Source organism: Acanthopagrus latus, chromosome 1, assembly GCF_904848185.1.
Source record: "Acanthopagrus latus isolate v.2019 chromosome 1, fAcaLat1.1, whole genome shotgun sequence".
Lineage (NCBI taxonomy): Eukaryota > Metazoa > Chordata > Actinopteri > Spariformes > Sparidae > Acanthopagrus > Acanthopagrus latus.
In genome coordinates, this window is record NC_051039.1 from 14,026,565 (window position 1) to 14,054,425 (window position 27,861).

At 43.2% G+C, this 27,861-nt stretch overlaps 1 protein-coding gene across 2 annotated transcripts; it reads left to right on the forward strand.

Annotated features, from left to right (window-relative positions):
- Positions 1-1,062: 1,062 nt before the first annotated feature.
- Positions 1,063-27,821, forward strand: prss12 (serine protease 12). Of its 2 annotated transcripts, none has more exons than XM_037104793.1 (13): positions 1,063-1,903; positions 3,888-4,026; positions 5,497-5,669; positions 5,797-5,947; positions 6,547-6,725; positions 7,374-7,515; positions 7,608-7,828; positions 11,040-11,181; positions 15,475-15,689; positions 16,383-16,461; positions 17,330-17,452; positions 22,977-23,272; positions 26,474-27,821. In XM_037104793.1, exons 1-13 carry the CDS (start codon positions 1,570-1,572, stop codon positions 26,803-26,805), a joined length of 2,526 nt encoding a protein of 841 aa, XP_036960688.1. In that variant the 5' UTR covers positions 1,063-1,569; the 3' UTR covers positions 26,806-27,821. The 2 variants fall into 2 exon arrangements, with proteins under 2 accessions (XP_036960688.1, XP_036960695.1); XM_037104800.1 differs by having other exon boundaries at positions 1,067-1,903; positions 15,475-15,680.
- Positions 27,822-27,861: the final 40 nt, after the last annotated feature.

The window sequence follows — 27,861 nt, forward strand, 5'->3', positions numbered from 1 at the left end:
ATTGTGTTGTTGTTGTTGTTGTTGTTGTTACACCCAAGCTGTGTAAATGTAACTACAGCTTGCCATAACGGTGACCGAGTATCTGTATAGTCCGTTAAAAACGAAGCACGAGGGGAGGGCTCGTTATGGACACCGGGGCGTTCCGGCTCGTTTTACAGACTGGACGTAGCCGCAAAACTGACACTGCTCATTGGTTGTTGTCTTTTGCACGTCTTTTAAAAGTGAACACTATCTGATGATGGGTTTGCATCTGTTATGGGAGCGGTTCAAGCGGCAAACAGTGCGGGTTATCAGGGGCTGACTCCGCTCACCGAGGGACGGACGCCGCGTCGACATTTCTTGTGATTGAGTGGACACCAGTGGATGACGTCATCACACAGGACGCTTTTTTTTGGGGGGGGGGGGGTTCTATGTAATTGAATATTTTAGAACATAGAAAAGAAATTATATGTCGTAGATGATATATAAGTGCGAAACAAAATACAACACAGAGTAAACAATAATATAATTCAACCTAAATGAAGATAAAGATAATTAAAATAAGGGAGATTAATATGAAAATGTAGTTAAAAATGCAAAGAGCAGCCTAATATCCTCATCACTGGACACAGAAAATAATATTTAAGGGTTAAGACACCACAAATAAAAAGCCAGAAAGCAGATAAATCAACACTTCGCATGTCCATTCCTGTATTGTAGCTAGAGGTCATTTGTTTCAGTGATGATAAAACACAGTTTAAAATCGTTTGTGAATCATTCCAACGGGGGATCGAAAATTCTCCATTTATTACAGTGATTATAACATTCACCCGTGTGTGTGTGTGTGTGTGTGTGTGTGTGTGTGTGTGTGTGTGTGTGTGTGTGTGTGAGAGAGAGAGAGAGAGAGAGAGAGAGAGAGAGAGAGAGAGAGAGAGTTGATAACCTCCTATAAAACATTTCAGTTTAGTTTAGCGAGCGTACATTTTACTGTACTGGGTCAGAACTGGACGCATCCCATGTTTCACTGATGTGATGCTACTCCACACGGAACGTTCCCACTCTTCCATTCTTAATAGGCACCAAACACTTGCGCACCCAATTACCGATCCGAGTCAATGGGTAACGTGATCATAGGAATAAAACCAAATGGAAGATAGCGCTAAAGAACATTGCCAAACATCTATTCATTAAAGTTTAGGGAGCCCTCGTCAGATTACCATGTTCTGGGATTATAAAGGCAGCGATGATCACATCATACTGCTCGTTTCCCCGCTCCCATAAATCTACTCTGATCGATACATAATTACCACACTGACTTACTTATATGGTGTAATATTGCAATTTGGGGGGAAATTACAAACACGTTATGTGATTTTGGTCGGGGGGCTGCCTGCCCATCAGCCCACGTATTTAGGAGTTGCATTGATCCGCGTCGATTTTTTTTCTTTTTTCTTTTTTTCCCCCTCTACCGGTGCTCAGTCTCGTCCCGCGGCAGGGCGATGAGGCTGACTGCAAAACCCTCTCCTCAGCTGATGAGAGCAGACAGAAGCGACCGTCCTCGGCTGCCTGACACACAGCCCCACGCCTAACATGACCGCTGCTTTTCTCGCCCTCGCAGCCGCGCTCCTGGCCGCGGATCACGGCTTCTCCCGCGCCGGCAGCGTCCCTTCATTCATCCTGCCCTTCACCGACTGCGTCCAGAGCCGCGGGAGAGACGGCTTCTACCGGGGGGCGATAGACGTCACCGAGTCCGGCGCCCGCTGCGTGAACTGGACCGAGGTGTCCGGCTTCAGGGAGCGCTACCCGGGCAAAGGGATCGGAGAGCACAACCACTGCCGCAACCCGGACGGCAGGATCCGACCCTGGTGCTTCTTCAGGAGCCACACAGGCAGAGTGGACTGGGGCTACTGCGACTGTAAACAAGGTAAACACGCAGGCCCACAGACACGCAGCGACACTGTGTTCTGTGGAGGGACCCCATCACCTGAAATCTGTGGAGATACCAGCTAACCACTGAAGAACTGAAATCCAACACATACTGTCAGTCTGTGTATGCTGGATGGATTTGTATTTGAATTGATGAGCCGCAGTGTGTGCATGTGTGTTAACTATTTCCCAACTCCTGTTGTGTTAAACTCAAGAGGCCCGCTGAAGCTGAGGTGTGTTGTAATTGGACAGGACACACCTTCAGCTTTATCCCAGGTGTGACTACAGAGTATTCAGATGGCAAGTCTAAGCACATTTGCGCTTTAATGATGAGTGCTCAGGTATTTGCTTATAAAGGTGCCATTTGGCAGTTAAGACCAAAGGGATCACCAGAGTGAAGTGAGCAGACGGAATAAATCTCTCCGCTCGCATTTGAAAATGGTTGGGGACATCACATTATCAGGAGCTGTGTCAGCGACACAGGCTGGAGCCTGTGAGGTGTTGCTAAATTCAACACTGAAGACAAAGTGGGTCCTACATCTCTGGTTTGATGAGAGGCAGAGAAGTAGAAGAGAGGGACAGAGAGAGAGTGGTGAAAGGAATAGAGTGTGTGATTTCCATCTGGCACAAGACAAGTAGCCTGCGGTATTTTTAGTCTTGGGAGTGCGTTGGCACGGCAGCAGGGCAATTCATCTTCCGGTAATTGATACAAGGAACTGACTTACATTGATCCATTTATGAAAGGTGATTGGACGATTAGACGATGGGGACACCAAATTCAGGGGAGAAGAACTAGAAGTAACTAATTACAACTACTTGAATCACTGTAACTAAGTCATTTTTGGGGGTACTCTTATCACTCCTTATTAGTACTACTAAAGTGTGCATTACACAATGTGATCTGCTCAATAAGGCGATCCGATCAGAGACGGGTCGATGAAAACTCTGACAGACGGACGCAAAAACACAAACCTCTGCAGCAGGCACAGGTTTGGAGAGGTGGCCATGACCACTGAGCAGAAGAGAGCAAGAGGGGGGAGTAAGTTAGACTGAAGATTTGGAGAAACAGAAACCCCTTCGATCAAACGCCTGCACTTCAACAGTTAAGAAGTGATACTCAGAGTAGAATCTGAGTAGAATACATCTTGCTTTCACTCAAGTATTGTTTTTATTATATTGTTAAAACCAGTAGTTTTAAAGGGAACCGAGTGATATTTCAGTAATGTAACGGTACTCGTACTTGAGTGCAGATTTTTCTCTACTCTTTCCACCACTGGCCAAATTTGGGGTCTTTGGGGTCCATGAAAAAAAAAAAAAAAACACACTTGATATTCTCTCCGAAAAAATTCTGATGTGCTAGTGGCAGTAAGAGGCAGGCACTCACCCGTCCATGAAGGTATATACAAATCACGACATTTCAACAATAAACAACATGGAGGCACACCGTATAAACGCGTCTTTTTAGTAGAAACTTCCCCTCACTTGGGATAAGAAATTGTGAAAACCCCAAATAAAAATCCTTTGTATTTTTTGGGAAAAAGAAAAAAACACTTGCTTTGACAACAGAAAGACAACTAGAAAAGCAAAGAGTCATCATGTCATTTAACAACTCCATGTCTTTACTGTTTATAGACTAATTCACGGGCTGACTAGAGGCGATGACACATCTGAAATGTTATGTCACCAACTGAAGTGCAATGACAACTTGTGCGTGCAGCTGTGTTTGATGTTGACAGATTCATTGCTTCATTGATGAGACAGTTGTGCGTCTGTGTGTGTGCTTTCCCGTCATCTCTACAAAATCAAACGCAGCCTTCCTCTTCTTTGGATTGCGCTGCCTCTCATCCTGCTCCCTCTTTCTGTGCCTTAACGCCCTCCTCTTCTATACCTTTTTGATATGGTGTGACACGTCTTTTATCCCCTTTTTGTATGTGCTGTATTATTCCACATCCACTGTTTCTCCAACTATCTTCCCGTCCCAGGCTCTGTGCGTCTGCAGGGAGGCCGCTCCAAGCTCGACGGCAGGGTGGAGGTCTATCTGGCCGGCGTCTGGGGCGCCGTCTGTAGCGATGAGTGGGGGGACGAGGATGCCGCGGTGGTTTGCAGACAGCTGGGCAAGGGGTGAGACGCACACACTCTGCTCTCGGCTCGCCTCTTCCTCTCACGTGCGCGTTCAGACACAGGTGCAAGCACAATCACCGTCTGTCAGATACATTCACTATGCGAGGCTGCCGTCAGAGGTTTTGACAGATGGCAGGAGTGTGATGGAAATTTGGTGGGAATGTTGGGGAATGTCACGACGCTTCAGACTTACACATGCATGCGCTCTCTGAACAGTCTTTGTACTTTTGTTGCATGACCCTTGCATTCCAACCCCACCCCCCCGCCCATTTCCCCAGAGGTATTTAAATACCTTAAGTGCTCAGCTATTTACCTTGTTGCCAGCTCCCTCTTTGTCTCCCTCTCACTCACATACACATGCAACTGTGTCATATTGTCTCAAATTATTAGAGTCTTTCGTGCTGGAGGAGCCACTGACGGGTCCCGGGGGGCAGGGGATGGGGACCCATAGGCAGATCATACGTATATATGACAGTGTTCACAAGTGGGGGGATGTAGATGTATTGAGAAGGAGTCTGACTCCTCTGGAGAACAGAGGCGTTCTGTGCACTCTCTACACATGGTGACACTAACGCCAGCGCTGGCATGCCTTGCCGACATGAACACATGCCTGTGTGTGCATATTCACACAGGAGTCAATAAAAGAGTCCACAGTGGAAAGGAAAGAGGGCAAATGTCAGCCATATGTCAGCTGGAATCGTTGGTGATGACTTTCACGTGGCCGCTTATTGAAAGCTGCTGGGTGTGAAACTGCTGACCGTACTGGCCCTGGAATTATAGATCATGGACATGCAGGTGGCCCACAGTAACTGCTACCAGGCTGAAACAGCTTATTATGCTCAGAGCAAAAAAGCAGTGCCAGGCAAATCCAATTAGGTTGCGCTGCTCTTGAAACCAGGGATGCAGAATACATAACTCACTGGCCCAATATGAGGAAATGTGGGCTTCAGACTAACTTTATATCTTTATTCGTGAAGGTGCACCAGCGCTTAATTTAAGAGCACCCAGTTATACATTTTGATTTAGTTTCTTAACACATTATGTAAATGATAGTAGGAATGAGGTTGCAAATACATGTTTTTCGTCAATTAATTGCATGCAACAAGAAATTGTGATAACCTGAACTGTATTCAGTTCATTGTAACTCACTACATCTCAGCCTTTCATACCCTCAGTTGTGCATAATCAGAATCAGAATCAGTATACTTTAAACTAAAGGTTATGGATTTATTTGCTTTTTCACACTGTGTCAAACTGTGAAATTAGTGGTTGGTACTGGTTGGTATTGGCCATCTGAGGGAGGCAGTTATCTGCTAAAATCCATGCCCTGGGTCCCTACTTGAAACGTTGTTAAATGTTGTAATTGGCACCTCTTACCAGATAAGACTGTGTGTAAGCTGTTGGTTAAAGAACAGTATTTTCAAATGAGTAGAAAAAAAGAGACTTGCTTGCTTGTTAATCCCCTTCCAGGATCTCTGGACGTGCACGTGCAGTTCCCCTGTTTCGTCCGGGTTCCACAAAGCTCCACTGGAGAGCAGTTCATTGCCAGGGAGAGGAGCCAGACCTGCTCCAGTGTCCTAAGACTACCTGGAATGGAGGAGAGTGTTCTACGGTGGCAGCCATCACCTGCACCCAGCAGCAAGGTAGGTACTGAAAATGGGGAGGTTTTACAATTGTCCTCAATATATACTTTCAAATGAAAAATCCTGCATTTGACATCAGCCTGCATAGACTCCTAAAGAGGACTACATGTGAATGTGTGCATTTCAGCAATAATGGCGCTCCCCATACGGCTGGTGGGAGGTCGGTCAAAGTCAGAGGGCACTATCGAGGTCTTCCATGCAGGGCAGTGGGGTTCGATATGTGACGACCAATGGGACGACAACGATGCAGAGGTGGTGTGCCGACAGCTGGGGCTCAGGTGAGGGGGCGCACACACCCGCACATTTACTCACACAGATATGACGATGTTCATATTCATTCGCAGCCATAAATAGCACGAAGGGAAGCACATAGTGAGTATGAGAAATTGAGGAAAAAGTCTGACAGAGAGACAGAGTAGGACACTGAGACGAGTTGATGTGGGAGTCCAGCAGTCTATCTTCCTCTGTCTCCAAAAGTATGAGAAGTATTCTTTCCATTCGGACACAGAGAGAGAGGAGCGAGCAGTAAAGAACATCTGGGGGTCAGATAATGAATCAGCCTCATTGTTCCTGCACGGATTCTACCACCGCAGAGATATGCATATTTAGCAACACTACACTCAAATGTTCCTTGTGTGCGCTTTTTGTGAATGCCACATTGGTGTTGGTGTTGGTGCAATGTTTATGTATGCACGGACGTGCGTGCCAAGATTGATTTGAAATGCAAGAAGTTTATTCCAGTCAATTTTCAAATTAAACAAATACAGTATTTTATACCTGGAAATCTGTTGATCAGAGCCAGACAGCTCACCTGTTTCAAAATGAAAAACAGAAAACAAAACCCTGTATTCTTCTTTACCTTCTTAATTCTCTCTAGCGGTGTGGCGAAGGCATGGGGCCAGGCACATTTTGGCAAAGGTTCAAACCGCGTGTGGCTGGACGAGGTGCGTTGCACAGGCAATGAGCTCACTCTGGAGCAGTGTCCAAAAAGTGCCTGGGGGGAACACAACTGTCTGCACTCTGAGGACGCAGGAGTGTCCTGCAGCCCCCTTACAGGTAACACAACACCTTCTTCAGCATTAGTGATTTTCACAAGAAATGCAAGTGAAATGCACTCACATTATGCATATACAGATACAGTGCGGGACGTTTTGACTTGTTTAACACAGGTGTATTAATTAATAATGGCTACATTCCATCTACATTTTGTGGAGCTTGGACCTTGGTCCTGTGCACACTGAGTCACACTTGCGCCTCTCCTGCTGTGACAAGTCAAATGTTTCTTTCGAAGAAGGCATGGCAAATTGGTTTAAAGAAAAAAAAAAACATTCAATCAAAGACACGCATGAGAAGGTTGCCAGGTGAAAACACTACCTTCTTCACATTAGCTCGCGTCTTTAGCTGAGCGTCTAGGAGTTATATGTATGAAGGCTGGCCGCTGCTCAACCTGAGCAAACCGTGTGGGAGAGGCTCTGTGTGGATTGACCACACACAAGGAGAGGAGAAAGAGTCTGGTGTGTTGCCAGGTGACCTCCATGTGAAGGTGGAAGTCTTAAGGACTGAATCTCTTGCACTTGCTTTTAAGTCCAAACAGGATCTCTCAGAGCCTTTTTTTGTCATGGCTGCAGCCAGAAACGAATGTGTTTGCAATGTGCAGTGTTTAAACTGTGAATTCTGTGTGTCTGTCTATCTCTGCCTCTCCAGATGGCACCGTCAGGTTAGTTGGGGGGGCAGTCAACCACAAGGGCCGCTTAGAAGTCTTCTACCGTGGCCAGTGGGGGACAGTGTGCGATGACGGCTGGACAGACTCTAACACTCAAGTGGTGTGCCGACAACTTGGTTACAGGTGATATGAAGTATTAATACCCCCAGACAGGCGCATGCCCTCTCATTACTTATTAATAAGTAACGTGTTTGCGTGTGTGTTCTACGTTGCAGACTGGGTGAGACTCTCCTTTCTGAGGGCCTCGACATCACCCCGGTCCCAGGCTTCGGGGTGGGGTCGGGTCCTATTCTTTTGGATGATGTGAGGTGCACAGGGAAAGAGCCCAGCCTAATGCTGTGCAACAGGAGGGAGTGGCTCCGTCATGACTGCACACACCATGAAGACGTTAACATCGCCTGCAGCCCTGAGCGCCACGGTGAAAGTCTCCCAACCAGTAAGATGGAATTTATCTTACTGTCAGTTCTACTTAAAGATAGAAACTATCCATGTCGTACTGAAAGTGTGGAGTGGCTGAGAGTGGCTCAATGTTATCTCTGAAGTGTTGTTTCTGTACGTGGTTAGACAAGCATATGTTTCTAAGGTATGTGCGTGTGTAGATAGTTACTTGGAAAGACTAAGAGCAGCCACCATAGTGCTACTTGAAACTGTGGGTTAGTTAACGTTAGAGGGTAGAGAGGGGAGCTTTGTTGGTTAGCATGCTATGTCCAGGTGAGCTTTAAACATTTCTGCCCATTGTTTGATTAAATCAGTTAGGAAGCTGGTATTTGCCCTCATAGATGATAATGGTCTCTCTCAAAATTCACAGAAAGTGCACTCAAAATGCTTTTAACAATACATTAACACTCTCGTCTTTGTAATAATAAGAATAAGGATAAGATATATTGATGTTGTTATTAGTAATAATAGCTTAAAACAAACGTCATAGGCAGTGAAGAACAGGAAACCACACGATGGAAGTCTTGATGTAATTTCCTGTCACTTCATACAATCAAGTGGTGGAAGTGTAAGCCGATCTGAAATCTGCTTTAAACATCTCTGCCAAGCTCGACCTGCAGCCAATTGGATCTCGTCTTACTTAGAAGAGGAAGGCCGACATTCTCCCCGAGACAGATAGAGGATGATGTAAGTCCTGCTAACTCTAATAGCCACAGCTGTTGGCCGGTTTGTCCTGCCTTAATAACCAGGCCGCTTGTAAAGTCATCATGATTAAACGGGCCGACTGCGAGTAAGTCTCCCTCATGCAGCTATTCCTCCCGCACAATCAACTACATGGCACCAGCGGGTTGGTTCACATTACACAAAATCATCCTACTGGAGGGCTGCACTTCTTACCTTTTTATAAGAGGAGACAGAAGGATTCAGTTGTGTTGCTACTTTCTGAAAGCAGGGAGGGAATGGTTGAATGGTAGCACCTTTAATCAAGCTGATGTCTGTAGCCTCCAGACACCAATAAAGATGTGTAGGGACAGAACTGCGTAGAACCGGCAAGGGGTTTGGATTTCACCTCAGACTGTATGCAGCCGGTCCGGTCTCCGCCATCTGACCTGCTGTTGAATGTAACAGATATGAGGTCTGATAAGTCTGGTGAATGTCACAGAGGGATACGTGGTGTTTTTTTTTTAATGTCGTAAGTGATGATAAGTTGGGTTTAGGGAGCTTATGCTGTTTGGCAAGAGGCTGGAGGGACAATCTATGCCCCGCAAACACCCACTAAAGTATTATGTCATTACTACGTGGCGTTTGTGTGAGTTCGTTAGCGTGCCTTTGTTTCGAGTGTTTGTGCGCGTGCTTATATCCCTCCTTCTCCCCCCCAACATGCCGCGAGCAGATTGGTTCATGTTGTTTTTGGAGAAGGGGGAAAAAGCAGATAAGCCGGGCTGTGCTTTGAACCCTCTCCCTCCCTCCCTCTCGCTCTTTCACTGCCTGTTGCGAGAGACTGCCACATTAGCGTCGTGCCAGAGTAGCGGCGTATCATGTGTTTGTTTGTGTGCTGAGCGAGGGGCGGGGGGGGGGGGGGTGTTTGTAGTGTTTGTGTTAGCCAGTGAGAGGACACAGATGAGCATTTCCTCAATAGCCAACACCGACCGAGAAGTAAACATTCCCACAATTACCTCCCTCTGTCTTAATCTCCCCCCTCCTACAATTTTTATGTCCCACGCACGCACCGTGTCATTCAACAGGGGGCGATTTTAGGCTGAAGTGACATCTGCTGAGGTTTGATTTTTAACTATATATTTGGCGTTCGAGCTCCAAACGCATCAACCTAAGATACATACTAAACAGCTGGAAGGCACAACAAGGAGTTCTAACTGCTTGTGACGCAGTGAAATAGTCTCGGCTTAATACTGGTGCATCTATGTGGCATGCAAGATCAGACAAGATGATCAGTGAGAGGAATGTTGAGAATTAATTGAGGAGTTTTACAGCCTGAGGAAGGAAGGTGCTCTGTAGTCTGGTGGCACGGCAGCTGAAAGACTGGTTTGTAATGTGAAGAATGTGTTGGCCACTCTGTGAGCTTATTACTATGAAGACATAACCCACCAGGGAATGTGTATAACTTAAGCTTCAGCTCAACGAAATGGCTATTACCAAGCAGCCCCATCTTTTTGCTGTAATGGTTACACGTAGTGTACTGTGACAAAAACGTACTTTGTTTCACCATCGTCACGTGAGGTGGTTGTGCTCATACCGCTTTTGTCCACAAGGGCCACCAGAATCAAGACACCAGACAAACAAACTGACACAAGAGACCAGTGGCGTTGAAGACCGATTGTTGTTTTGTCTAAAGGAAGTTCTGGGTCAGAGGAAATAACTCTCCACACCACCAGGTGAAACCGGAAAACTTGAGGCTGCAAACCTACAAACTGTGTTAGGATGAAGCAACGTTGGTGGCCATTTTCCCACCACGCACACTGAGAAAGCAGCTGCCAATCAAGAGTCACGAGGCTTGCCCTTTCTTTTTCCATTCCTCTTCTCCTGCACTGGTTTGCTTAGCTGATCAGCCATCAGAGTGGTTTTTCTCAATGAATGGCTCCGCCCCTGATTCAACCTCCTCAATAGACCAAAAGGCTGCCAGCAAGGGTCGACTAGTACCAACAGTATGGGTCAAACCGCAGGTACTAGAGCCACAGAGGCCCACTTTGGCAGAAGTGTAAACTGATCCTGAAACTGTCCACACATGGAAAAGAGGTTGGCATTCAGACTAGTGTGTGTTTGTGTGTGCGTAACAGGGCATGTGTGTGCAGATAAATGATGATGGATTGTTTGAACGTGAAGCCCAGACTGATTTGATTAACAGCGTGGGTGAAAACCATTTGAGAGGGAGAGCGTGTGAAAAACAGAGAAGGGATGAAAATAAATGATCTTCGCATAGTGATGAGAGCCTAACAATTTCCCCCTTCTGGGTGCACAAGTGGTTGCATGCATGAAAACAGACATGTGTTCATGCTACCTCCTTTGTAGGAGACATGAGTGCACATGCCCTGCCTGCTAGACTTGTGGGCCTGGAAGATCAGGTTTGTCAGGGAATGTATGTTGTGTCTTTTTCTAGACTTAGGGCATTTGGGTTACTTTAGCCAGGAAGGGGTATCTGTTTGGTCAGTCTAAATTGTTTGTGTGTGTGTGTGTGTGTGTGTTTTCTTCAGGTGTGCCTGTAAGGCTTGTGGGAGGAGAGAGCTCGAGGGAAGGCCGGGTGGAGCTCTATCTGTCTGGTCAATGGGGGACGGTGTGTGATGATGGATGGACCGATCGTGACGCTGAGGTGGTGTGCCGACAGCTGGGATACAGGTATGTGTGTATGTGCATGTGTGCCTGATTGATCGCCCTCTGTTTCTGGGGAGCATAATAAAAACACTGCAACAAGCACAATTAATTGGTTAGTATGAGCACTAAAAATGTTTTGTTGGTATGATTGGTAAATTATCAATTAGTCAATCAAAATAAAATTAATTTCCAAAAATACATTTATTTTTTAACAGTTACTCCTTTAAGCCATGTACAAGATGTCAAACATTTGGAGTTGCAGTAATTTACTGTAGTAAATGAAATGTCTTTGATTTTGAAGACAGTTTGGGCTCTGAGAAATTCTGAGGGGCACTTTTCACATTTTTTTTGTCATTTTGTAGACAAAACAATTTACTCCATTAATCATGAAAATAATAAGCAGATGAACTGATAATGAAAATAATTGTGAGATGCAGCTCTAGCTTGCAGACAAAGCTGGAGATGATTAATTCCACATAACATTAATCTAAATTCCAATAGAGGAGAAAAAATGACCTATGCAGTTTTGAGAGATGAATACTGTATATGTTACAGCAACCACTAATTAATGTTTTCCCTGTTGGTCAATAATAATCTCCTGTTCAACCAATATATTGACAAATGGGAGGTGACTCTCCAGAATGATGATATTTACTTGTTTTATGTGCGTGTGTGTCCAACCAACAGTCCCATAGATGGCTCAGAAAACCAGCAAATGTTCCGCTTGAGAAAATGAAAATGTGCATGAAAATAGCTTAAAATCCGAAATGATGAAAAAAAAGATTAACATTGTTGTCAATTGTTTCACATCTAGTGCATTTACACCCTTTCAGTACAAACAATTTCAGGTAAAGGTCTACTACACATCTTTATTGGTTACATTTATGTTGTTTCATTCATGTCAGATAGCTTCTCAAGCACTTTAATGTACACTAGGGTCAAAATATATATAAAAATCATATTGGGATTATTTCGACAGATATTGCATTTTCGATATGAGACACTATTTTAGTGCCAGTGGTATTTTTTTCTTGTCATTCTCACTGAAAAAACATATGATGATGATAATGTGATTTTTCCTGAGGTATATGTGCAAACAAGCATTCAGTCAAAGAATATGATGTGTAGGCTGTGTGGGAATCTCTGTGACACCACAATGCTTCATTCATAATGATATCTACATTTTACCTTCATAAAAAAAAAATGTGATTTGGATATTGCATTAAGCCGTATTATAATTTTTGCTAATATTTTGATTAATTAATCACAGCATGTCTGTGGGTGTGTGTTGAAAAAGCAAGTTTTCTCTTTTTGCTTCTTTTTTGCTGTACTCTTTTCATCTTCAACGTATTTCTCATTTAAAGTCATGGTCAGGATGTTGATGTAGAAGTGAAATGCTGAGGAAAATCTCAGTTGTGAGCTGTGTCACACTGCAATGTGATCACTCTATACATTTCACTCGCTTAAGTGAAGCCAGACCGGCGGCTCTGTCCGCAAAATCAATCACCTCTCCTCTGGTTCGGCATCTGTGGAACAGTCAGTGCCACTTTCTGCGTCTGTCTTTCATGACTCTGTCTCTCAACCCCTCTGTGTTTTCAGTTTGCACCTCATCACACTCGTCTCCAGTTACGGGCTAACCTACAATGGAAAAAGTTGAGTCACTTAAAATGATAATATTTCATGAATTTATCTCTTTGTGCAGTCAAGATTTTGAGCACTTCTTGTGAGCCCCTGTTGTGCTGCCAGCTGCTTTTATTAGGGGTTTTAGCTGTGCCCTTTTCACAAAGCCAAGATAAACATCCAATTAAAGGGCAGGCCGGTTGCGCAAACGACATATTCACAGTGACATATATGTCGGGGGCCAAGCAAACTACCTCATCTCTGAGTCCCATTATCTCTTCCCTCTGAGACACTGTCCCGCTTTCACAAAACAATGGCGATGGGATGGCGAGGGAAAACTGTACCGCGACAAACTCTTCATTTTCCCTCACATCACTCCTCAGTGAGGAAGACTCATCGCTTAGCCACCCAATTTTCTGTGACACATCTGTGCGCAGATGAAAGCCACATCTGGAGCGCATAAGCGTGAGAGAGGGAGAGGAAGCGTGTTGGAGGCGTGTAAAAGCCGCGTTAGGATCATCGTTCTGTCTCGCGCAGGGTGTGGTGAAAGGTCATTACACACACAGCAGGCCCCCAAGGGTTAGAGGTCGCTCGGAGGGTGATAAAATATACACAGAAAGACACACACACACTTTCACACAAACTATATTAAACAGTTTAACCCTGAGTCACCCCGAATGAGGACCTACATGAAACTAGAAAACATACTTTGCCAACAATTTAATGTGCTAGTGTTCTAAGTAAAGCCTGTAATGTGGACTGAATCGTACTTGTACCAGTACTCCATACTACTGCTATAGATTTTGTCATGCCTTAAAAACAAAACTGTAATTTCATCGTCATTGTCATATGAACATGTGCGATAAACACATCTGTCTGAAATGTGATAGATAGGAAAAATCAACCCTAAATAACCCTTACTCTAACGTAGATCATGCATTCTCACCCTAGGCAGCTAAAAATAGCTATTGTTCTAAAATGTTCAATAACTTTCAAACCACTAATCATTGTAAAGTGGGGTTTCTTAGCTTTTCAGTGGTATCACGTGTCTTGTTTGGGCATTCAGAGGCTCTGTAGCGAACATGGTCGCGCCATCATGACCTGCAGCATTGATTCGTCAAGGAAACCATTATAGTTTCTTGTGTGGCACACGATGTGACTAGTAAATACAGGAGAGACAGGCGCGCCCTGAAGTTCTAGGTCTTTTACGGTTAAAGCCAGACTGTTAATGTGTTGCCATGCTTAGGTTTTGCTTAGATTGAGGCGTTGTCTAAACCACCTTGGCAGTGTCTTTTCTTTCATTCCCCTTGCAATGTTTAAAACAGAGCCACTCAAAAAGAATGCCATTTGATAAACTGTTGTTCAAAAAGATCAGTTACGGCAAATGGACTTTCGTTACATGAAATATGACGTCTGAGACCACACTTGGCTTTCCTTTCTAACCCGAGCATTCAGTGTCCACGTTCCGTTTTTGACTGATGTCCTGTTGCCGTGTGTTGCTACAGAAACACACCAGGCAGGCTTGATGTCAGTCTCTAGGCTCACTTCCAAGTGACATGGAGGTTCAACCTATACATGCTAAACACCGCTCAGGGAGCAATCGGAGACACAGACACAGTGCTGCATGTCTCAATAAGAGAACTGAGATCCCCATTTAGATGAGTGGGGATGCGAGACTTGCCACCCATCCGACCCCGGGGTTGCAACTTGAGATCCTCTCAGTCAGTTATATATCAATCTTAATTAAAATCACAGTTACAGCCTGCTGGCCTCTGTGTGTTGGCTGGTTGCTAATTAAAGTCAGAGGTGAGATCGTGATAGAAATACTGTTGTTATCAGATTGTAAAAGGGGCTTTGACCTGGTTTGCGTCACAGCCAGAGAATGTCAAACAATAACATCTATATTAACATGTCATCATCACCGCCTACATGCTCATACAGACATATACTGACAGAAAGATGTAGCAGCCAGTCGTGCAACTTCTGAATTTTTGCTCGTGACAATTGTGGAAATTATTTGTTTCACTTTATTTATTTATTTTATCTTGAGTTAATGCCTCTCAGGTCTGAAAACCAGGGGCTACTGGATGTTCCCAGAGTGTGTCTTAAAACTGAAAGGCCTCAAAAGTTTGGAATAGTTTTACCTCTTACTATTACATCGTCAAAATTCAACTGAATCTTTTTAAAAACCCTTACTTAAATTCCTTTTTTGCTAAACTGATGTGTCTCTTTTTTTAACTTCTTTGTTGGGATTTGTCACCATTCCACTTTTTTAATATTAAAGGAGATATATCGTGCTCATTTTCAGGTTCATGTGCAGTAGAACTGTATCCTCCCTCCATTTGAAACACTCCTCTAGCCCCTAGACGTGATTTATGCAAATACGTGACGTGGTGACACAGTGTGATGTCACAAAGTCACAAGGTGTTTCAAGAGCAGTGTTTTCTGTGGCAGAGAGGAGCTTCTGCTGGTGCAGACTTTAACTTTTTAACTTTAAAAATCTAAAAAACAGAGAGTATGATAGGTTTCTTTTAAATATTTTTTTTCTGCAAAACACAAAAAGTGCTACATGAATGTTTTTGTTGCTGTTCTCTACCATCAGCCTATTTTTTTGACAGCTGTAACGGTTTTCCAGTTCAATATAATTTAGAAGAAAAGGCACTGAAATGTCTGTCTTGTCCTGCTCATCCTCCCAAGTGGGGTGGCGAAGGCCCGTGTGATGGCATACTTCGGGGAAGGAACAGGGCCCATTCATGTGGACAATGTGAAGTGCAGTGGCGAGGAACGTTCATTAGCGGACTGCATCAAACAGGCGCCCGGCACACACAACTGTCGCCATAGTGAGGACGCCGGAGTCATCTGTGACTACGGCGACTCGCAGCCCAGCTACAAAGAAGTCAAAGGTCAGTCAGGTCAGTTTTTTTTCCCTCCCTGATATCTCACAAGCTCTGTGATTTATTCAGAGCATCTGCGTGGGCATTGAGAAATGCATGAGACTGTGTTTAGCAAACATTTCCAATATGCCATATACACTGAAAAACTAATGAGCAACAAATGACTAAAGAGAAGTCAGGAGGTAGCTCGGAGAGGGAAGCAGGAAAGACATCTGTGTGTGTGTGTGTGTGTGTGTGTGTGTGTGTGTGTGTGTGTTTCCAGATGGTAAAATAGCGAGAGTGATGTTATTGCTTCACCCTGTCTGTCAAACATCAGGGCAGACACACACCATGCTATCCGTTACCTGCACATATGCTATTACTTCCATTTCTCATGTGCGCATACTGCTGAAAGTCGGACCAGCGCAGGAAGCTGTTCTGTTTCTTCAGCATGATAAATTATATCCCCTGAAAAAGCACTTAACGTTTTAAGATTTTGACACCACATACACACAAGACTGAAAATGAAAATGAGCTCTCATTTATTTAATTTACTCCGTCCCAGGCACAATGTGGTGGTAAGAGATGTCTTTCAAACTTTATTTTTTTTTCGATCAGTCCAAATATTTAACAAGAGCATCATCTGTGTCTGAATGTATGGTTAAACAATCATCACCCTCCCACACGCTCTCATGTATACACACCCAATGGTTCCTCTTTTGTCTCTGTCAGACCCCGTCAACTCAATTTGTGGTCTGCGGCTCAAACACACTCGCCAGCGCCGAATCATAGGAGGAGAGAACTCTCTGAGGTAAGCTGGAAGGGACGGGAGGGATTAATGAAAGCATAAAGAACGCCTGCCAGAGACATATAGAATAAAGGATATTGAACACGTTTTCCAGCCAACAAGTCTTAGATGGAAAACAGCTTATGTGAAGCTGCAGGCAAAGAAATCTCCAACTGTGTGTACTTTTAAACATTAACATACACTGTTGTAGCTGGAAGCATGCACATGAATAAGAATCTGTGTGTTAAATGTGAGTGTGTCATCTAGAATGATTTACATTAAAGAAAAACAGGCGTACAAAGCCAAGTCCTGTGGTTGTGACTGTGTGTGCTCGCGTGTGTGTGTGTTTAGATGAAATCCTGCATGTTTGCACTTAATAATACTGCATGTGAAACTAAATCTGCCAGCCCGGTACATAAATGATTAGTTTCCTTCAACTAACCCATAAATCATATTTGGATATAATGTATGTGTCACCCTGTTGCTATCTGTTTCAGACTCTGTTTTTTATGAATCAGGTAGCAGTTGTTCCATTTTGCCATTGTTGGAACAGCACTCAATTTTCTCTCGTCTGTGTCACTAAGTTTACATGTACAAAATATGTTTGTTTTTTGACCTCATTCCAAAAAGGACAATATTCCTATTGAAAATGATTATTCCACAAATGTTCCCATTTTATTCCTTTTATTCATGCAACCACCATCTTGAAGAGGTCAGTTTGTATCCCAAGACATCTTTCTTCCTCCTTCCAATCAGAAATATGGGCTTTCCATAAGTGCTTGCATCTCTGTCCCAGACGTGCCTCTCTGAGTGCACACACAGCCCCCTGCCACGTGTCTAAAACCAGAATAAATATAAATAATATATGCGTGTCATATGTGTGTGTTCGTAGGGGCGGCTGGCCGTGGCAGGCTGCAATTCGATTGAGAGGATCTCGAGGAGACGGGAGGTTGGTGTGTGGAGCGACTCTCATTGACACCTGCTGGGTGCTCACCTCGGCACACTGTTTCAAGAGGTCAGCGCACAGACACACGCACGCACACACACATTTTTAAACTCATATGGCAGTTTCAGTGTGAAACCTGGGCCAACACAAACACAAAGTAAATTTGAGGTAAAAACATGAAACAATGGGATGGAATTAAAATATTCAAGAAATAAAATCAATAGATAAATAGGACACTTTACATCAAATAAAAATAAACCAGACTAAGATGTCAGGGTAAAATAAATGTCAAATTAATTAAGATTACAATGAAATTCACAGCCTGTGTCACAGCCTGACTATTAGAATAGTGACCCCAAATCCAATGTTCACGTCCAGCTCTGTCAAGTAGTCCAACCCCATAGAGAGAGAGAGAACAATTGACACACAGCCAGACAGGAAATAATAACATTCTTCCATTTATCTGTTTACGGGTCTCTCATACCACGTGTCTTCGCTCGCGTCCTCCACAACACTGGTCAGTCTGCAATTTTTCTTGCATCAGAATCCATAAGTGGAGGGACCTGCCTGCTATGCCCTGGTCAATCTGATATGCCATGTTGGCAGTCTGGCTACCGTGCAACAAACAGGACAGTGATTGGTTGAATGTCTTGTTGTATTCTGCTGGTGGGCAATTTATTATCACATTCCAATTACAACAGAGTGAACAAACAGAACTCTGATACTGTGCTAAAATGCACACTAAAGTCACGTAGTAACAAAATAAATACACAAGCAAAGTAAGCAAATGTTTAGTAACCTCAGTTTTAAAGCTGCCATCCTGACAGATGCCAACATATCTGCTTCTAACTATGTGCATTTGAATTTTTATCTGCACATGTTAGAGTCTTGAGTCTTTTTTCTTTATTCATGGACATGTGGCTGTGCTTATGCATACGTCCCTCTAGCATGAGCTCGCTCGAGCTGCACAGCTTACTTACTTTCTCAATATATTCAAGTCTGACGAAGGCATTGGAACCACAACAATGCGAGCGGTAATCAGCGGAGGTTTGGCTGTGGTGCAGGGAGACAGCCAGAGTATCTACTTCATCTTTACTTCATCCGGTCTGGGGGCCTCCTCATGGCACCACCAACTTGAAATGAAATCCGTCACCTAATGCATACAGCAGAGAAGGAGGCGAAAAAGAATAAAAATGAATCAAACAGAGAGAGAGACAAGTTGAGGAAATTGAGGGTTGTGAAAACACTAACCCTAAAGTCTGCATTTGATATTTATATAGCACCTGAAAGGTTGTCAGGCTGTATTTTAAGCATATTATCTTTTGGTTGCCTGACCAGATATTAGTTCCAAGATTTGGGTTTGGTAGGAAAAACTACTCTTTAAAGACTCCGACAGCTCCACCACTATAAATCCTGATGTTTCCACATTAAAGAGAGGAAGTGGTCATTCACTAAATCCTTTCCACTACCACTTCTTGACCCATTCCCAGGGCCTCTCCACTGCCAGAGTTGTACTCCAAACACAGGAACCTGTTCTCTAGGCTGTGACTCTTCCATCTACTTCTTTTAAATAACATACAGGAAACAAATTAAGAGCACTCGGGATGTAGCAATCAAGATTTTCAGCACTGATGAATTCATACGCTGAGGCAAGTTAACCACCAGAGTAACTGAAGATTTAAATATTGGCTGTCAAAATAACAACAGTAAGCCATTTAAAACCACACAGCTGGAATTTTTAATACTGTTATTAAGACTGTAAATAATTATTAGCCTCGAACATGACAGTGATTGATTGTGGTTACATGGCATAGCTTATGTAGGACAAATTAATGATTGACATTATACAAATTACTCACCTTCTCCATGTCAACAGATAGGGCGGGCAGGAGCCACGAGAATTACACCCAACAGCTCATCAAACACAGCTGCCATTCACTGCAGAAGCAACTAATGTGCTTCTTTAACTGCTTCAGGCTATGCCTTTTTTAAATATACAATGCACTTTAATGACTTACTCTAGCTTATGATTTATGTATTAGAGCCAGGCTGATGGCATTGTGCTTTCTACTGCACTTTGGCAGATGATTCAGCCAACAAATCACCACAATTAAACAAATGAATAGGTGTGGTGGCAGTGACCAGCATTCCAAAAACAATACATACTGTTGCAGCATGCCAGCGACAGTTATATACAACTTATGTACGCATTCTTAGCACCACATATGTGTTATATGTGTCATACTGATAGCAGTATTGATGTTATTTGATACCACTAGTTTTACTTGTAACCAAGTAATATTCAGTTATCTAACTGTACTCGTACTTAAGCATAGATTTTCAGTGGGCTTTTCAACACTGACCTTAAGTGCAATCTCTGACCTCACCTGCTGCCTCGGGCTATTCCTTTTTGATATGCCGTGAGCTATAATGATTGATTATAGCTTATGATTTCTGTATCAGAGCCAGGCTGATGGCACTGTGCTTCCTGCTGCGGGTTGGCACATGATACAGCCAACAAATCACCGCACCTAATGACTGAATAGGTCTGATAACAGTGACCAGCATTCCAAACACAATACTTACCATTGCAGTGTTCCAGCAACAGTTATGACACACCTTTATAATGATGCTTTTCTTGGATGACAGTTTATTTATTCAACTAGATCTTTATTCTTACTCAAAAGATACCGTAAGCAGGGGTGCAAGTAACAGATTCATGCAACTTAAATTACTGTGGTGAAGTGATTTTGTGGGTAATTTTTACTCATACTTTAAGGGTCCCAATGAAGTTTTGGAAAAGAAATTCAAACTCAGAATTTTAATATTTATGATATTAATGAGTTGATAATAGAAACATTGCAGTATTTATTTTTTCCATGACTGAATAAACAAGCTGTTGTCCCCAGAACACTGTTAGCTGAAGCACTGAAGCTAGAAAGGTGGCAGGGTCCACCACATAAACAAAGTGAAACAGTATGAAATTGTCCTTTAAGGTCAGTTTGTTTACGCAGTGACAAAAACAACAGTTTGTTTAGTTATTAAAAAATGATTTGATCTTATCCATCTGAAACTGCATAGTGCACCTTTCAGTGTGCATTAAGCCATGGAATATGCTAAGTTACTTACAAACAGTACAGTACTGTACTATAATTTGAATTAATATCCAAACATTTCATCAGCATTTTTTTAAGTGACAAGGCTATCTTATCACAAACTCTGCAGACAAACAAACTGCAGATGCAGGAGTACAAGAATGCTTCCATGATACAGCCAACAAATCACCCCACCTAATGAATAGGTCTGATAACAGTGACCAGCATTCCAAAAACAATACATACCATTGCAGCATGCCAGCAACAGTTATGACACACCTTTATAATGATGCTTTTCTTTGATGACAGTTTATTTATTCAACTAGATGTTTATTCTTGTTTAAAAGATACCATAGGCGGGGATGGAGGTTACAATTTCATCTGTATTGATGCAAACATGCATCCTGCATGGCTGAGCTGAATGGTTAGTAATGTTAGTTATCTAGCTTTTCAGCTGTTAGCAGATGAATGCTTCCTCCTGTGCAGTGATGCAGTGGGCAGGTATGGTTTGATGGAAAGAAAAAAGTTCCTGCATGCTCACAAGTATCTTCAACCACAGGGTCATGATCTCCAGAATCTTTTTCAAAGGCATTTTATTTATTTATTTATTTATTTATACGCATTCTTAGCACCCCAAGCAGAGTGCCATCTGGTTACATTAAAAAAAAAAAGAAGAACACTACCGAGTGCTGCCGGATCACACAACAGCCCTCAGTGCTCCGAGCTGTTAGCCTCTATTATGACAGCTTTCAAAAGCAATTTGCTGCACACAAGCCAGAGCACGCGGACCAAGATAGGGACTTCCGACTTCACAGTGTCACCTTTCATATGTGGTAACCAAAAAAAGGGTGATACTCACACAGGAACGCGTGCACACACGCGCGGCAACAAGCAACCAACACACACAGATGATTTGCTGATGACATGGTAAGGTGTCACAGCCAAATGTAACTAACATGGTCGTCTCACCTTATCTCTTAAACTGCCATGACAGATTAGTGGGCGCATAGAAATGGATCTCAGGTCAGTGGTCACATGCTGTCAACATATTAAACCTATTAATACCTTGTAGCTGTACAGCTGGGGGCTCGCCAGCAGTAACAGAACTCCAGCAGATTTTTGACTGCTTTTAGCAACAGCAACAATGTGTGAAAGGTAACTGAGGTGTGACATTCAAACTCCATTCTGGTTTTGAGATTCCACCTTTCACACAGGATCAGTTGTACGACTTGCTGTACGAAGTGAGTCAGTCTGAGCTCCACGCATTTGCCTGTGTGTGTAAATAGGTATGTACTGTACGTAGATGAGTGGTAAGCAGTAAGAGTCTTATCTCTGCCAGGAACATCGTGGCATTCCCAGGTCAGGAGATCTTTCCGGAAACACTTGACTGGTTGTAACTTGACACAGACACTTGGCTCAATCCAAAGGCCACCTTCTTATACTTCTCTTCTCTTCTCTTCTCTTCTCTTCTCTTCCCTCCCTCCCTCTCCTTTGGTCATGGCTTTTTTTTCCCTCTTCTCTTTCTCTCCGTTTCAAAGAAATGCCCAACGTCTCCTTTGAATTTGTGAGAAGCATGCAAAACACTTTATTTCATCAAACGATGAGTCAGATTAAAGCATAAACACACAGACACAATGACAGATTTATTGTTATCACTCCTGCCTCAGCTCATTCTCTGCCCAACTTTCCATTTGTTTAGCCCCTAGAAGAAGAGTGAGAAGTGTGCAACCCCCCGTCTTAGTGGAACTGAGCTAATGTACGAAAGCATTACCTCAATGTTGTGTCAAAGAAAGAAAGATAGAACATTTTAAATACTGAGATCATGGATCTTTTTTTTTTTTTTTTTACAAGGGAGACCTGGCAAGGAATGGCAGCAACACAGAGTTAGAAACAACCATATTCTGAAGATCAATCCGTATGTGTGCAGAAAACCTTTAGGCATTCCTCCCCAATTTAGTTCCGACTAGGAAGTTTACAGAGGCTGGCTTTGTATATAAACGCTTTGCTTTTTACTGAGGCAGCATGCCTAATTCCCTCTAAAGTATATCACACAATGATGAGTAAGAGGACTGCAGTTTGTAATGAATCTCAGAGCCCCAAAATACACACTGAGCACGCGAAGACAATGAGCAGAGGAAAGACCAACAGCAAAGTACAGCAGAGAGAGAGGGAAGAGCATGTAGGTGGTTTAGGAACAGGGGGGGACAAGGGACAATACAGAATGAAACTAAAAATAGTCAATGAAAGTCTAAACATGGGTATAAAAGTGGTAGGTTGTTGAAAGAGAATAAGAAAAGACCAAATGTTTTCATATCCATACTCCATAAAACTGATTACGTAGTACTTTTTACAGCTCCGGATTACCTAATGCTGATGTAACCCTCGCTAGAGCTCATAATTTAACTGCTCATGGAGGGACTGCTCACACACGGACACACACACACACACCTTCATTCTTTAACAGCCTCTCGATCCATCCCCTCTATTACTCTCTGCAGGTACGGAAACAGCACCAAGCAGTATAAAATCAGAGTGGGCGACTACCACTCCCTTGTCCCCGAGGAATACGAAGAGGAGTACGCCGTAGATCAGATAGTCCTCCACCCGAGCTACCACTCCCACAGCAACGATTACGACCTGGCCTTGGTTCGCCTGGCTCCGGGGGCGGTGGGCCAGATGCCGGGAGAGTGCGTGTCTTTCAGCCGGCATGTTCTTCCTGCCTGTCTGCCTATGAAGAAAGAGAGGGTGCTCAAACAAGCCAGCAACTGTCACATCACCGGCTGGGGTGACACAGGTGAGGGACGGTGGCCCTGGAGGTGCAAAACCTGACATTGTTTTTTTTCTTTTTCAATTTTGTGTTCATTTAATTCCTAAGGTGTTGGATTTAACACATCTGTATGAGATGGTGACTGTTGCATGTAGCAAAATAAGTGAGGACTCAAGACACTCCAGAGGCAGGCAGGGTAAAGACCAAAAAGCAAACTTTATTGAAATAAAGCTCTAAACCAAAGTCCAGTAAATCAGAAAAGCCGCTAAAAAGGGAGCGGGCAGGGGCAAAACCGAGAGCAAAGAACTACAAATATAGAAAAAATAAATCAAGTACAATCAAAAGAGGCACTCGGAACACAGGAGGGAACATGAGGAACTCAGGAGACAGAGGTGACAGATGTGGGGAAAACTGAGCCGAATAACTGACCAAGAGTACGAGAAAAAAACCCACTCAGGCATAAACAGACAGGGACGATCAACAAATGAAACACAGGTGAACAGGAAAAAAGGCGCGGAAAAGACAGGTGGAGGAAGTGAAAAGCAAAACATGCCACGAGAGGGGAGAACTTCAAAATAAAACAGGAAATAACTAAGCCGAAATCTAAAACCATGACCATGTGGAACTTTTAAGTTTTGGGGATATACTGTAAATATATACTTTTACTAGCATGTGCCGTGATCAGGGCTATTCTTTAATGTTTGTTCTCTTCCTCTTCCTGGGGCCAGTTACACCTGTTTGAATACAAATCTAGTGACTCACAATTCTGTCTTTAGGGTTAGGGTTAGGGTTAGGGTTAGGCATGTTGCAGAAAGTTAAAGTAAAGTTTAAAGTTAGTCATTCAAATGAAATGGTTTTACAAAATCATGGCTAAACTTTGGTGTCCGACTCTATAAAAATATGTGAAGTATTGAATTAAAGACGATATTTCACAGTAAATGTAACAGATTCACCATTAAAATGCAGTGGAAAACACCTGATAAACGATGAAGTAATGTGAAACGGCAAGTCAATGAAAGACAAAGGAAATTGTGAAACACTGGGACTCGCCGATTGGATGCACGAATAATCGCACTGTACTGTAAACACTTCTCCCACTTGAATTCTGTCCATATGTGAGATATTTTCAAGGTCAGGTGCAAAGGCAAAGATGGGAACATGGTGGAGAATCCTTCTCTGGTGATTAAACTCATTTGACTTCATGCTTTGTCTGTACGTATACTTGACTGTGTACACGGACGCACATCTGTTAGTGATCTCTGAATTACACGCTGATGTCGAAGCAATTAAGACACAAAGGGCTACAGAAGGTCACAGCACACACGTATGCAAAAACACGTCCACTCTATTGAAATGTGTATGTACGTGTGTGTGTGTGTGTTTGCTTGTATGCAGGAAAGTGTTTTTATTAGTGTACTTAAGTGTGATGACAACACTGAGGCAACACAGAGTGTGTGTTGCTGGGAAAAGTACAGCTGTTTGCATTTGGCTGTCTGCCACACACACACACACACACACACACACACACACACACGCTGCATAAACACACACCACCCTAAGCTACCAGTATAGTAGAAGAGGGTAGGATATGGGGGGATAGTTATGAAGCTCTGCACAAATTCGGCCTCTGAGTTAATATAAATCTCTGTTTTGAACATCCTCCAGGCCAACAGTCATGTTAGCATAAGAGATAGCAGAAGAGACACAAAAAAAGATATGTAATTGGAACCGTCATGGATTTGAAGAAAACAGCTTCTCTTAGACTCTGCCAGAAACCTTGAAATTGATTAATCTCTAAATTAGAGCTGGTGGAGGCCTCTAATGCCTGAAAGAAGTCAGAGAGTCTTTGATAAGAATGTGATAAATGAGGTCGAGTCAAGGAGACTCTGCTGCCCACTGGCAGAGCAAGCTTTAGAATAGAACATTTAGCACAAGTCATTCACATGAAGACCGCTGTGTGTCACATCCACAAATGTCAAAACTAATTGGAAACAGTTCACAGGTTAAGGAATGGCTGTTGACAATCATGCACACACTCTGAGGCTGGACTGTCACTGTGTATTACACTAGCATGTAAATATTCAGAATGTATGATGTTAACTATCTCAGTTTATTATTCGATTCAAATCTGCAGCTCCCCCAGCTGCATGTCCAAGTGTCCTTGAGCAAGACACTGATCCCCTGATGAGCAGTTGGCACCTCGCATGGCAGCCTCTGCCATCAGAGTATGAATGTGTGTGTGAATGGGCTGAATGTGATAAGTGTTGCAAAGCACTTTATGGAGTCAGTAGACTGGAAATGCGCCATAGAAATGTAAGTCCATTCACCATTTAATATTTTAGCACTCTCATTAATTATAACTAGTAGGCACTAAACACAAAGTACAGCTGAGGCTGATGAAGGTGTCGTTTGTTTTGCGTGTTTTTTTTTTTGGTTTTTTTTGTCATAAACATATAAACATTGTTTGGATGAATAGAAATTTGATTTGATGATGGCATTAGATCAAAGGTTAGGGGATCATCGATAATAAAAGAGGTGTACAAGACTCCAGGTAAATCCAGAAACTTTACACCACAGTGTCAACCCGCTAGAGGACCAAAGCAATGGAATGATGGATATTTGGCACTAGCAAGGCTAAAACACAAATATTACATTCATGTTAGGCTGCAGAAAGCTTTTTTATTTTATTAAATCTGCAAAGGAGCGCAGCAAGAATGAGTCCAGCTTTTTTTTCATGTTTTGTTCTACCACATAAAAAAGTAAGTAAACACTCCTGAGTTTTGAAGCTATAACGTGTTTTTAGGAAGGGTTTTGCAAACTAGTGGCTTAATGAGAAAAAGAGAAAAGAAGTTGATTAACGCCATTAGGCCGAACACAGATACCCATCTAATCACGAGTCCGTTTTAAGTCAAGTCATAAAATCGTATTAAAAAGCCTAATATTACAGTTGTATTTCAATTGTGGTCAAAAATCACTTGGGGGTGTTCATTTGTAGAGATTGTCTCGCTAGGCAAATTTTTTTTCATAAACTTTTGTTTGCCAAAATCCAGCGGAACGATCCCTTTAGCTTTCTGTCAAGGGAACCGGAGCGATGCTAACTTTGGGGCTGGCCTACAAAAATAGGTCATCCCTGCCGCCCTCTATTACTCTGACGGTCAACTGATCAGCTTCTGACCTTTGACACCAATAAAGAAGCAAACCTCTAAACGCTTTCCCTCTTCTTCTCAGGCCGCTCGTACTCCAAGACCCTGCAGCAGGCGCCTCTCTCCTTACTTCCCCGCCGCCGCTGCCAGGAGTATTTCCACGGCGCCTTCACAAGCCGCATGCTCTGCGCCGGCAGCATTCAGCCGGAGAGGCGCGTGGACAGTTGCCGTGGCGACAGCGGAGGGCCGTTGGTGTGCGAGCGTCCAGGAGGGGGTTGGGTCGTTTACGGGGTCACGTCCTGGGGCCATGCCTGCCGGACACAGCAGTCCCCTGGCGTCTACACCAAAGTCTCCGCCTTCAGCGCCTGGATACGCAAGGTGATTGGACGCGATGGCAGAAAAGAGAAAGAGCGATGAGCTGAATTAAACTAAACCTCTCGATCAAAAAGAATGACACTCAAAGACTTCCTTGATTGGTCAGGTGTCACAACAGTGTAATTCATCCATGAATGACTGACGTCATGACTCACAATGCAATGACCCGATAACCCAGTGAGGACAAGGCAACGCTGGATCTTTTTATATTTTTTTTTTTGAGTGAGGAGGGCACTTCCTTCCTCCCATCTGAGTCATTAGCACTTATTTCAGTGTTTTCACTCTTCTCATCATGAGCCGCAAGATTTTCATCCCAAGAACAAAAGTTCAACTTACACACCTCTTGTCTCGTGACATTTCTTACTAAGCTCCAATTGTATTCTTCGCAATAATGTTTCCCGTGCTTGCTTTTGTTACGTTGTAATTTATGATATGAATTACATGATTAAACATGTTGAAAAAGGGACCAACAGTGTAACACACATGCATGCACTTATGCATTATCCACACAGTCATGGCATGCTGTGAATCTTGCAGACTCGCACCAAGAAGCACCCCCCCCCCCCCCTTTAATGCATGATATTCAGTGCCGTTGTGTTCAGCTTCCTCGTCATATTGACCTCTGCCGAAGTGAAACATGTCCTTCAACCTCATTTCATTCTCGTTTGAGTGATGTTCCCTCTCTGTGCTCTTTGTTTTACTGTGTAAAAGAAAAAAAAAAAGTTAACATCAGGTCTTAATTGCTCAGGCGTTTCTAATTTATCGTCAGTATTTGTCCTTGTCTCAGGGGCGGGACTTAAGTGTTTCTGAATCAAAGCACAAACCACATTCATTTGTCACGTTGACACCGTCTGTCGAGCTGTTTTGTTTTGGTGGGAGAGTTTAGTGTCATCAAGGTTTCGACAACACTGAAGGGAGACAATCTGGTACACTTGAAAAAAAAAACCTGACATTACACTGCCTTCTTATTTGGTGTTTACTGACTGTGTTATGTTTTAATGTACTGTAACGTTTCTTCATAAAGGTAGATTTTGTAAAATAAAATAAATTTAAAAAATACAAAAGCGGTGTGACTGCGTATGCCTTCTAAGCGGTTGT

What these genes read in the sequence shown, in the direction of transcription:
- prss12 (XM_037104793.1), top strand. Translation starts at nt 1,570, where the DNA reads ATGACCGCTGCTTTTCTCGCCCTCGCAGCCGCGCTCCTGGCCGCGGAT. An exon ending in AGAAGTCAAAGGTCAGTCAG is followed by an intron (nt 15,690 to 16,382) that starts GTCAGTTTTTTT and finishes TGTCTCTGTCAG; the next exon opens with ACCCCGTCAACTCAATTTGT. An exon ending in GGAGGAGAGAACTCTCTGAG is followed by an intron (nt 16,462 to 17,329) that starts GTAAGCTGGAAG and finishes GTGTGTTCGTAG; the next exon opens with GGGCGGCTGGCCGTGGCAGG.